This window comes from Engystomops pustulosus, chromosome 4 (genome assembly GCF_040894005.1).
Source record: "Engystomops pustulosus chromosome 4, aEngPut4.maternal, whole genome shotgun sequence".
Lineage (NCBI taxonomy): Eukaryota > Metazoa > Chordata > Amphibia > Anura > Leptodactylidae > Engystomops > Engystomops pustulosus.
Window position 1 is genome coordinate 95,149,749 of NC_092414.1, and position 12,401 is coordinate 95,162,149.

At 44.6% G+C, this 12,401-nt stretch overlaps 1 protein-coding gene across 2 annotated transcripts in view; it reads left to right on the forward strand.

Annotated features, from left to right (window-relative positions):
* Positions 1 to 12,401, forward strand: part of SYT1 (synaptotagmin 1) — a 364,786-nt gene that overhangs the window by 298,016 nt on the left and 54,369 nt on the right. For both annotated transcript variants that reach the window (XM_072146793.1, XM_072146795.1), the window contains exon 11: positions 2,017 to 2,134. In XM_072146793.1, the coding sequence (XP_072002894.1) occupies positions 2,017 to 2,134 (118 nt within the window). The remainder of the gene's footprint in view (positions 1 to 2,016; positions 2,135 to 12,401) is intronic.

A 12,401-nucleotide genomic window follows, 5' to 3' on the forward strand; every position in this document is an offset into this window, starting at 1 on the left:
TAATATTTTTTAACCTTAAATGGCATCCTAACTTAGGATCCAGAGGTGATGTATACAAAGATCTACACGATGTAGTTTCACATCTGCCCCAGTAGGATGAAGAATACAGAAACATTGGATATGGATGGTCCATCTGTGTGAGGAACAGCTGTAATGACAAGTAGAAGTGTGATGGTTACATAGCAAAATGGAGAAATGAACAAGATGAATGCCTGAAGCACAGAAGACATACGTTATTAAACATATGTATTGTTTGCATATCGTACAGTTTTTGTTTATATCTGCCAACCTCCGATTAGGGTACATGTCAAAAAAAGCAATTATTTTCCATCTGGAAAGGAGACTTTAAGGCAAAAATATGAAACCAAAAATGTCTAAACAAAAAAATTAAATGCTCTTCCCCAGATATACTTGGGATATTAAGGTTTTACTATTATTTTATTTTTTTGTTTAAAGCAATACAACAATAGTAATTAATAATAAGAAATTAGATTAGGGAATTATGGCCTCTTATACTAAGCTATATGATGGCTTTGTATAGCACCCGTAGCATTGTATCTGGCCATTCTCTACTTACTTCTCTACTTGTTGCCATTCTGAATACTTTCCATTTTCTTAGGCTGCACAGCTCTTGTTTGGTTTCCAATGTAAGGTCAATGTGATTTATCTACCGACAGTAGATGTGTAGTAGAAGCGCACACTCATATGGCTGACACTTTATGGAATACATTGTAAATCACCAGATAAAGGGATCAACAGTTTTGCTGACTGAGCATTTGTCATATTCATCTTATAGTCTTAAATGGTTTATGTGCCCTGTCCATGTGGAAAGTAAAGCTTTCTCTACCGATAAAACCTGTCTACAGTATGGGGAAGTTTTCTTTAGAATAACATTGTTGCCTTTTTTATAAGTTAGCTTTTTTAATAATTTTTGCATTAAGTGTTAAGGATTGTATCGCTGTATTATATGAGCAGGAAGAAGAAATCAAATTTATTTTTATCTCGTTGACTAAAATCCAAGCAATGATTTTCACATTGTTATGTCCAAATAGTTGTCTTTAAGTCCTAAATTATAAATGCATTTTAGACCAAACCTTCCAAACATAGGAATAATCTATTCTTTACCACGTCTTCATGACCCATTCTTAAAACTATATAGTATTGGGAGTTCACGGGGGGCCTATGTATCATGCATCATGCACCAGTTTTTTGGCATTCAAGAAAAGAAAAAGTCACAAATCCTGACCCATTTCCCACCTTGGAAAATTGATTTGCATATTGACCAACACCATGGAATCTCTAACATTTTAGCCCATTTACACTATACTTGGAACTTGTTAGAAAAGAACAGGAAGTAGGGTAGGAAACAAAGCGGGTTAGGGCCAGGACACTGTGGCCAGCCAAGTGTACTATTAACCTGTGCCAAACAAATGCTAAAATAGCTCAAATCTACACCAGCTCAGACCCATCATAGATTTCAATACCCACACACATGCTCTGTGCCGGAGTTATTAAGTGCTTGGAGCCCTATTCCAGTATGCCTGGGTGCGCTGATAACTAATACAGGTTCACAATGTGGCAGTCTAAAAACATTAATCCCCACTATGTACTGGTGCTCATGACATCATCAAATAATAGTAAGATAGTTTTTAATACAGAGTGAAGGGCAGTCATTGAAACCCTTCTTTATTGAACTATTAATATGGCTCATTTTGCTTGGTTAGTTTGGTTCATATTTCTGTAAATTTTATTACCATTTCCTAGGAACAAATCAAATAACCCTTTGTTCCTTATGATAGGTTATGAATTATTATAGAGGATAAATCATACCAATAATAGCTATTTAAACAAAAAGCCATACCCAGTGTGAAAGTACAACTGGATCAATATAATGATGTCAAAGTCTTTCTAAAGACCCCATCTGATCTATTTTTCAGCTATGGTACATATTAGTGCTATAAATCTGCATAAATAAAAACAGATTTGGCTGATTTATTGCTTGAATTGTTTTTACAGCAAGAGAAACTTGGTGACATCTGCTTCTCCCTCCGCTATGTACCCACGGCTGGCAAACTAACAGTTGTTATTCTCGAAGCAAAGAACCTAAAGAAGATGGATGTTGGTGGTTTATCAGGTAAGTGACAAATAGATACAGACTGATAAATGGGCATGTATTCATTTCTATAAGTGTCCTGAATATTATTAGTAATAATTACAATACATTGCATCATGAAGCTGTTTTAGAAGTTGACTAGTAAAAGAGTATAATTTTTCACAGTAACTCCATTTTGGACACCTGGGTATTTCAAAAATAGCACAAGAGTTTCCTCTGCTTATTCAGCCAGTGCATCAGCAGACCACAGGCTATTATATATTGCATTCACCAAAGCAATGGGAAGGGAAATAAGGAAATATAACCTCAAGGTTCACAGGCAGTAATGGCAACCTGGTTTAATATACTTGGCCTCTAAGCCTGTTCCCCTCTCAATGGGGGTCATTTATTAAGGGCCCGATGTGTTACCCGAATATTTCCAAATTGCGCCGATGTCCCAATGAACTATACCCCATGAGGAAATATAAAAAGATTTTACTGGAAAGCTTAAAATAATGATTAAACCATACAAACCATATATAAATGGATCCTGGCAACAAGAAATGTATTGAGTAGTATTGTGGCAGTTGATTATCTATTCCCATGACCAGTAATGGCATAAGTAAGGCTGGATTAAGGCTGATCTATTCCCATGTCCAGTAATGGCAAAAGTAAGGCTGGATTAAGAAATTACAATGTAATATGATGTAGTTAGATAGCCTTAGCATGCCAGGGGCAATATCACCTAGGGAAGAGAGGAAGATTGTGACATGACATGGTCATTGTTACTTAACTACAGCATATGATCCAGTTACTCTGTTATGCTTATATCATAACTATAAGATAAAAGAGAGATATGTACATCCATTATCCCAAAAATGCCTTCTGGCTGATATGTGTAAGTGATTTAATGGAATCTGTCATTTGGTGTATTCAAATTTTGTAGTTCAGTGAAAATATGCAAAATTATTGTATGCAGGGCAAATATTTTCATTGCAAGTAAGAGAACCATCCAGATGAGGAAGAAATTTCCTCTCATCCTCTCAACTGATACATTTCAGTCCATTGACTAGAAATTGGTGTTTATTCCAATATGTGGCAGCAAGTTTATTTCTCTCTACAGGAAATGAGAAAATGGGATGTGAATGTAATTGGTAGGAGTATGACACTGAATTGTTCTTTATCTATTGCAAGATCATGATTAGTTTCCTATTTCCAGTAGACATGGTACCCGACATGTGGCTTTGTGTAGAGAGTTATCATTCCCAGGAGATAACGCAAAATAGTATAGAGTATATGAGATTTCAAGACTTATTGCTTTGGGTACACATAGTACATTTATGTGGCCATGTTTTTCCAAACTAGAACAACAATGACAGAATTATGGTTCTCCATCTGCTCTTCAAATAATTTGTGCTTCAGGGAATACTTTTAAATGCTTAATATTAGCATGCAAATAAGCATTCATATCTATTGGCTTTATTGGTCCCTGTCAGTGAATGTATCCATGAAAACAATCTTTAATCAGTTACTATTTATACATTTGTATTAACCTTTAGAGAATCACGCATGGTTAGTATTCATGAAGTAATTTGGACACCAAGCAATGTGTTTTGGCATTTTGTGTATTGCTGATTTGTTTTTAATTCTGGCAGAAGGAAATTATAATCCGTTTGTGGTTTTATGGTTGTGACACATAGAGGTACTGTGTAGCATTTCAGTGCCCGAGGGTTGTGTTATCACCCTTCACGCTCTGTGTTGCTGTATAGGAAGGCAATTACTAGGGAAAGATGCAAACTATTATTGGATTTTGCTTGTACTTTATTCAGTGAAACATTATGAAATTTTCTCAAATATTGTGTGGTTCAGTTCCTCACAGTATTTAGAATATCTGCTTGTTATTGCTGTATGGGATGCTTTACCACTTCCAGGAGTTAATAATCTATTTTTATCATGTGATTCTCATGGGGCAAATTTATAAAACTGTCTAAAATAAAAGCTGTCTTTGTTGCCCATAGCAAGTTGTTACAGCTCAGTTTTTATATTTTGCTCATGGAAATTTGAGAAACTGTAATTTGTTGCCTACCCAGTGGATTTATATATTTCCTACTTTTCAGACCACATAATGAATCCATTGCTACCACTAGCCAATTAAAACTTAAGATCCTTCTCAAAAAAATTACATCACTGGTCTAGTTGCCCATGGCAACCAATCAGAGCCCAGCTTTAATTTTCCCTCGAATTTTGCTCTGATTGGTTGTCATTCACAACTAGAGCAGTCATGCTTTCAGACACTGCTGAAAAATCTACCCCATTGTCTCCTGCACTGACTACCACAATATCCTCCTAGCTGATCTTCCTTTGCCGCCTTGTAAATCCACTTTTCCTTTTTGTTTGTCATTTTACTTGTTATCCAGAACACCAAAAGATAAAGCCAAAGTTAAACAACACACAAGGTTGTGGCCTAATGCCCTGCCCTGTACTCTGCCATCCTCAAGATTTGGCTTGTTCATATCCTATACTGTTTTATTTTTGCTTGTACATATCCCATATTCTAACACTCACAATCCCAAAATGTTAGATTGACCCCACAATTAAAACCTTTAACTGAAATGGAAAATCCCCTTTTTTTAGTGGATAGTCACTTTGCTGTGACTGCAATAATGCCTGAGCAGCTTTTAGACTTGTCTTATGTTTATTCCCTTGTAGCTTGTAAGTCCTTGTGGGTAGGATCCAGTGTTCCACCACAGGAGCTTGACTCAGAGTTTATGTTTATTGTATTAGTTTTTTTGTGTTATGTACTGTATGTAACAGATTTTTACATGTAGAGCACTGTGAAATGACTGCAAACTCTAAAATAAAGAGTCATTATAATAATAATATTTCTTTAATGTAGCCGTGTAGCATTTTCTCATCATGGCCAATGTGTAAATGATGATTTCGTTTGTTGTCCTCTCTCCAGAGACTGGTCCTCTGGATACTGTATGGTAAAGTTTATAAGTAGAGATGAGCGAACACTAAAATGCTCGGGTACTCGTTATTCGAGACGAACTTTTCCCGATGCTCGAGTGCTCGTCTCGAATAACGAACCCCATTGAAGTCAATGGGAGACTCGAGCATTTTTCAAGGGGACCAAGGCTCTGCACAGGGAAGCTTGGCCAAACACCTGGGAACCTCAGAAAAGGATGGAAACACCACGGAAATGGACAGGAAACAGCAGGGGCAGCATGCATGGATGCCTCTGAGGCTGCTTAATCGCACCATTATGCCGAAATTATGGGCAACAGCATGGCCATGACAGAGTGACAGAATGAAGCTAGATAGCATGTAAAACATCCAATAATTGACCCTGACACTACAGGGGACGGCATGCAGAGGCAGAGGCAGCGGCAGCAGGCTAGAGAGTGGCATGGCGACATACCCTAATTGGACTCAGGCTTCAAACCAATGGGTGTCAGAGAGGAACCAAAGGAGGTGAGCAAGAAGCGCTCAAATAATATCGGTACATGATAAAAGTTTGCCAGTATATTTTGTGGATTACACAGCAGGGTGGCGACAAAGTTAACATGGAAGCCATGAAAACAACCCAAAATTCTGCCTGACACAGCTCGTTTGATAAGGGGACCATGTATGCTTACAGTTCATGCCAGTCGCTGCACTGGCTGCCAGTCTCCTTTCGAATACAGTTTAAAATAATAATAACCCTCATCCATAAAGCTCTGTATAATGCTGCACCCCCCTACCTCTCCTCTCTTATCTCAGTCTATCGCCCAACCCGTGCTCTTAGATCCGCCAGTGATCTTAGATTAACCTCTACCCTAGTGCGGACCTCCCACTCGCGTCTCCAAGACTTCTCTAGAGCTGCACCAATTCTATGGAATGCTCTGCCCTGGACTATCAGACTAATACCTAACCTCCAAAGTTTCAAACGTGCTCTTAAAACCCATTTCTTTAGGCAAGCCTATAACACTCATTAACTGCATGAAGTTTTAACTCTTCTACTAACCCGTCCTGTGTCGTCCTCCCATCTGTTATCCAGCAACCAACAGGCACCAGACTTCTCTGCAGTCCCATTCACCCTGGACCTGGTATATAAGATGACGGCTGAGTGGTTCAAGCGACAGCAATTCCATTTATTATATTTTGTTCTATTCCCTAAGAAGAATGGCTTGACCGTTAAATATTCTTTTACCTCGTGTTACCCCATCATCTTCATAAACCGTAAGCTCTGGCGAGCAGGGACCTCACTCCTGTTGTTCCATACAAATGTTGTGCTCTGTTACAATACATTTGTATTTGTTTCCTATGATTTGTAAAGCGCTACGGAATATGATGGCGCTATATAAATAAAGATTATTATTATTATTATTATGGAGGCAGTGAACTAGTAGTAGATTAAAGGTGCTGCAACTATGTTAGTTGGATCTTGGGATGGAGCTGGCGCTCTGCAGCCAGGCGAGCTTTTGCCAATCCAAGCCCCTGTCTCTAGGCTACTCCCCAAACAGCACTTCTAAGAACCTTTTGTATAAGATCAAGTGTAGTAGCGTTCTTATAAGTTTAGGATATGGCGGGTGAGGGGAATGTAAACAGATGCGCAAGAAGCGCTGAAATAATATCCCTAAATGGTAAAAGTTTGCAAGTATATTTTGTGGATTACACAGCAGGGTGGCGACAAAGTTAACAACTTTGATGTGGAATGCCCTGTAATAGCTCTTGGGCGGTGTGCCTTTTATCGCCTAGGCTCAGCAGTTTCAGCACCGCCTGCTGTCGCTTAGCGACAGCACTGCTGCTGTGCCTAGAGCTACCGACTGATGGCGCCATGCCCACGGATGGTAATTCGGAGGAGGAGGAGGTGGAGGAGGGGTGGGAGGAGGTATAGTAGGCCTTTGAGACCTGGACCGAGGTAGGCCCCGCAATTCTCTGCGTCGGCAGTATATGACCAGCCCCAGGGTCAGACTCGGTCCCAGCCTGCACCAAGTTAAGTGTAGTAGCGTTCTTATAAGTTTGGGATATGGCGGGTGAGGGGAATGTAAACAGATGCGCAAGAAGCGCATGATGCGCATGGAGCTGGCGCTCCGCTGCCAGGCGAGCTTTCGCCAATTCAAGCCCCTGTCTCTAGGCTACTCCCCAAACAGCACTTCTAAGAACCTTTTGTATAAGATCAAGTGTAGTAGCGTTCTTATAAGTTTAGGATATGGCGGGTGAGGGGAATGTAAACAGATGCGCAAGAAGCGCTGAAATAATATCCCTAAATGGTAAAAGTTTGCCAGTATATTTTGTGGATAACACAGCAGGGTGGCGACAAAGTTAACAACTTTGATGTGTAATCCATGAAAACAACCCAAATTTCTGCCTGACACACCTCGTTTGATAAAGGGACGATGTATGGAGGCAGCTATATGGACGACTTTTGGAGGTAGCAATGGAGACAACGTGTGGAGGCTGCTATGGAGACAATTTAATTTGGATAGTGCCTGTATGTGGCAGTCCCAAAAATTTTTCAAACCAGAGGAGCAGGTAGGTGGCCCTCCAGTAAAATGGAATAGATTGAGTGCCTGTATGTGGCAGTCCCAAAAATGTTTCAAACCAGAGGAGCAGGTAGGTGGCCCTGCAGTAAAATGGAATAGATTGAGTGCCTGTATGTGGCAGTCCCAAAAATTTTTCAAACCAGAGGAGCAGGTAGGTGGCCCTCCAGTAAAATGGAATAGATTGAGTGCCTGTATGTGGCAGTCCCAAAAATGTTTCAAACCAGAGGAGCAGGTAGGTGGCCCTGCAGTAAAATGGAATAGATTGAGTGCCTGTATGTGGCAGTCCCAAAAATGTTTCAAACCAGAGGAGCAGGTAGGTGGCCCTGCAGTAAAATGGAATAGATTGAGTGCCTGTATGTGGCAGTCCCAAAAATGTTTCAAACCAGAGGAGCAGGTAGGTGGCCCTGCAGTAAAATGGAATAGATTGAGTGCCTGTATGTGGCAGTCCCAAAAATGTTTCAAACCAGAGGAGCAGGTAGGTGGCCCTCCAGTAAAATGGAATAGATTGAGTGCCTGTATGTGGCAGTCCCAAAAATGTTTCAAACCAGAGGAGCAGGTAGGTGGCCCTGCAGTAAAATGGAATAGATTGAGTGCCTGTATGTGGCAGTCCCAAAAATTTTTCAAACCAGAGGAGCAGGTAGGTGGCCCTGCAGTAAAATGGAATAGATTGAGTGCCTGTATGTGGCAGTCCCAAAAATGTTTCAAACCAGAGGAGCAGGTAGGTGGCCCTGCAGTAAAATGGAATAGATTGAGTGCCTGTATGTGGCAGTCCCAAAAATTTTTCAAACCAGAGGAGCAGGTAGGTGGCCCTCCAGTAAAATGGAATAGATTGAGTGCCTGTATGTGGCAGTCCCAAAAATGTTTCAAACCAGAGGAGCAGGTAGGTGGCCCTGCAGTAAAATGGAATAGATTGAGTGCCTGTATGTGGCAGTCCCAAAAATTTTTCAAACCAGAGGAGCAGGTAGGTGGCCCTGCAGTAAAATGGAATAGATTGAGTGCCTGTATGTGGCAGTCCCAAAAATGTTTCAAACCAGAGGAGCAGGTAGGTGGCCCTGCAGTAAAATGGAATAGATTGAGTGCCTGTATGTGGCAGTCCCAAAAATTTTTCAAACCAGAGGAGCAGGTAGGTGGCCCTCCAGTAAAATGGAATAGATTGAGTGCCTGTATGTGGCAGTCCCAAAAATGTTTCAAACCAGAGGAGCAGGTAGGTGGCCCTGCAGTAAAATGGAATAGATTGAGTGCCTGTATGTGGCACTCACAAAAATTGTTTCAAACAGAGGACCGGGTAGGTGGCCCTCCAGAAAAATTAAATGCATGAAGTACTATAGCAAGAGCCAGTGGGCCCTGTCAAAAAATAGCCATTTTCCTCTGCTTTACTGTACAAAGAGGAGGAGAAGGAGGAGGAGGAGTGGATCAATTATTCAGGTTGAGCTTCCTTCACCTGGTGGAGATTGGAAATTCTGAGAAATCCAGCCTTTATTCATTTTAATAAGCGTCAGCCTGTCAGCGCTGTCAGTCGACAGGCGTGTACGCTTATCGGTGATGATGCCACCAGCTGCACTGAAAACCCGCTCGGACAAGACGCTAGCGGCAGGGCAGGCAAGAACCTCCAAGGCGTACAGCGCCAGTTCGTGCCACATGTCCAGCTTTGAAACCCAGTAGTTGTAGGGAGCTGTGTGATCATTTAGGACGATGGTATGGTCAGCTACGTACTCCCTCACCATCTTTCTGTAAAGATCAGCCCTACTCTGCCGAGACTGGGGACAGGTGACAGTGTCTTGCTGGGGTGACATAAAGCTGGCAAAAGCCTTGTAAAGCGTACCCTTGCCAGTGCTGGACAAGCTGCCTGCTCGCCTACTCTCCCTCGCTACTTGTCCCGCAGAACTACGCACTCTGCCGCTAGCGCTGTCAGAAGGGAAATACTGTTTCAGCTTGTGCACCAGGGCCTGCTGGTATTCATGCATTCTCACACTCCTTTCCTCTGCAGTGATGAGAGTGGAAAGATTTTGCTTGTACCGTGGGTCCAGGAGAGTGAACACCCAGTAATCGGTGCTGGAATAAATTCTTTGAACGCGAGGGTCACGGGATAGGCAGCCTAGCATGAAATCTGCCATATGCGCCAGAGTACCAACGCGTAAGAATTCACTCCCCTCACTGGCCTGACTGTCCATTTCCTCCTCCTCCAACTCCTCCAACTCCTCTTCTTCTGCCCATACACGCTGAACAGTAAAGGACTCAACAATGGTCCCCTCTTGTGTCTCACCAACATTCTCCTCCTCTTCCTCCTCATCCTCCTCCACCTCCACCTCCTCCGATATGCGCTGAGAAACAGACCTGAGGGTGCTTTGGCTATCAACAAGGGAATATTCTTCCCCTGTCTCTTGTGACGAGCGCAAAGCTTCCGACTTCATGCTGACCAGAGAGTTTTTCAACAGGCCAAGCAGCGGGATGGTGAGGCTGATGATGGCGGCATCGCCACTGACCATCTGTGTTGACTCCTCAAAGTTACTCAGCACCTGACAGATATCAGACATCCACGTCCACTCCTCATTGTAGACTTGAGGAAGCTGACTGACCTGACTACCAGTTCTGGTGGAAGTTGACATCTGGCAGTCTACAATCGCTCTGCGCTGCTGGTAAACTCTGGATAACATGGTCAGTGTTGAATTCCACCTCGTGGGCACGTCGCACAACAGTCGGTGAGCGGGCAGTTGGAGGCGGCGCTGCGCTGCCCTGAGAGTGGCAGCATCTGGGCTGGACTTCCTGAAATGCGCACAGATGCGGCGCACCTTCGTGAGCAAATCAGACAGATTGGGGTATGTCTTGAGGAAACGCTGAACTATCAGATTTAACACATGGGCCAGGCATGGCACATGTGTCAGTCTGCCGAGTTGCAGAGCCGCCACCAGGTTACGGCCGTTGTCACACACAACCATTCCCGGCTTGAGGTTCAGCGGTGCCAGCCACAGATCAGTCTGCGCCGTGATGCCCTGTAATAGCTCTTGGGCGGTGTGCCTTTTGTCGCCTAGGCTCAGCAGTTTGAGCACCGCCTGCTGTCGCTTAGCGACGGCACTGCTGCTGTGCCTAGAGCTACCGACTGATGGCGCCGTGCCCACGGATGGTAGTTCGGAGGAGGAGGTGGAGGAGGGGTGGGAGGAGGAGGAGGCATAGTAGGCCTGAAACACCTGGACCGAGGTAGGCCCCGCAATCCTCGGCGTCGGCAGTATATGAGCAGCCCCAGTGTCAGACTCGGTCCCAGCCTCCACCAAGTTAACTCAATGTGCCGTCAGCCATATATAGTGGCCCTGCCCGGCAGCACTCGTCCACGTGTCCGTGGTCAGGTGGACCTTGTCAGAAACGGCGTTGGTCAGGGCACGGATGATGTTGTCTGACACGTGCTGGTGCAGGGCTGGGACGGCACATCGGGAAAAGTAGTGGCGGCTGGGGACCGAATACCGAGGGGCGGCCGCCGCCATGAGGTTGCGAAAGGCCTCGGTCTCTACTAGCCTATAGGGCAGCATCTCCAGGCTAAGCAATCTGGAGATGTGCACATTAAGGGCTTGGGCGTGCGGGTGGGTTGCACTATATTTGCGTTTCCGCTCCAGCGTCTGGGGTATGGAGAGCTGAACGCTGGTGGATGCTGTGGAGGATCGAGGAGGCGACGATGGGGTTTTTGTGGCAGGGTCCTGGGCAGGGGGCTGACTAGCAGCTGACACAGGGGAAGGAGCAGTGGTGTGCACGGCCGGAGGTGAACGGGCTTGTTGCCACTGAGTGGGGTGTTTAGCATTCATATGCCTGCGCATACTGGTGGTAGTTAAGCTAGTAGTGGTGGAACCCCTGCTGAGCCTGGTTTGGCAAATGTTGCACACCACAGTCCGTCGGTCATCCGGTGTTTCCTTAAAGAACCTCCAGACTTCTGAAGATCTAGCCCTCGCCGCAGGAGCCCTCGCCACGGGAGCTTCACTAGTTGACACATTTGGCGCTGATGCACCAGCTCTGGCCCTGCCTCTCCGTCTGGCCCCACCACTGCCTCTTCCAACCTGTTCTGGTCGAGGACTCTCCTCCGTCTCAGAAGCACTGTGTTCACCCGGCCTCTCAACCCAGCTTGGGTCTGTCACCTCATCATCCTCCGATCCCTCAGTCTGCTCCCCCCTCGGACTTCCTGCCCTGACAACAACTTCCCCACTGTCTGACAACCGTGTCTCCTCATCGTCGGACACCTCTTTACACACTTCCACTACGTCAAGAAGGTCATCATCACCCACAGACTGTGACTGTTGGAAAACCTGGGCATCGGAAAATTGCTCAGCAGCAACCGGACAAGTGGTTTGTGACTGTGGGAAGGGTCCAGAAAACAGTTCCTCAGAGTATGCCGGTTCAAATGCCAAATTTTCCTGGGAGGGGGCAGACTGGGGGGGAGGAGGCTGAGGTGCAGGAGCTGGAGGAGTGGCGATTTCGGTGACATGGGTGGACTGCGTGGAAGACTGACTGGTGGTGGACAAATTGCTCGAAGCATTGTCAGCAATCCACGACATCACCTGTTTGCACTGTTCTGGCCTCAACAGTGCTCTACCACGAGTCCCAGTAACTTCAGACATGAACCTAGGGAGTGTAGCTCTGCGGCGTTCCCCTGCTCCCTCATCAGCAGGTGGTGTCTCACCCCGCCCAGGACCACGGCCTCTGACCCCTGCAGTAGTTGGACGCCCACGTCCCCGCCCTCGTCCTCTACCCCTAGCCCTCGGGTTAAACATTTTTAAAATGAGAGTTATAACTTTATTTTT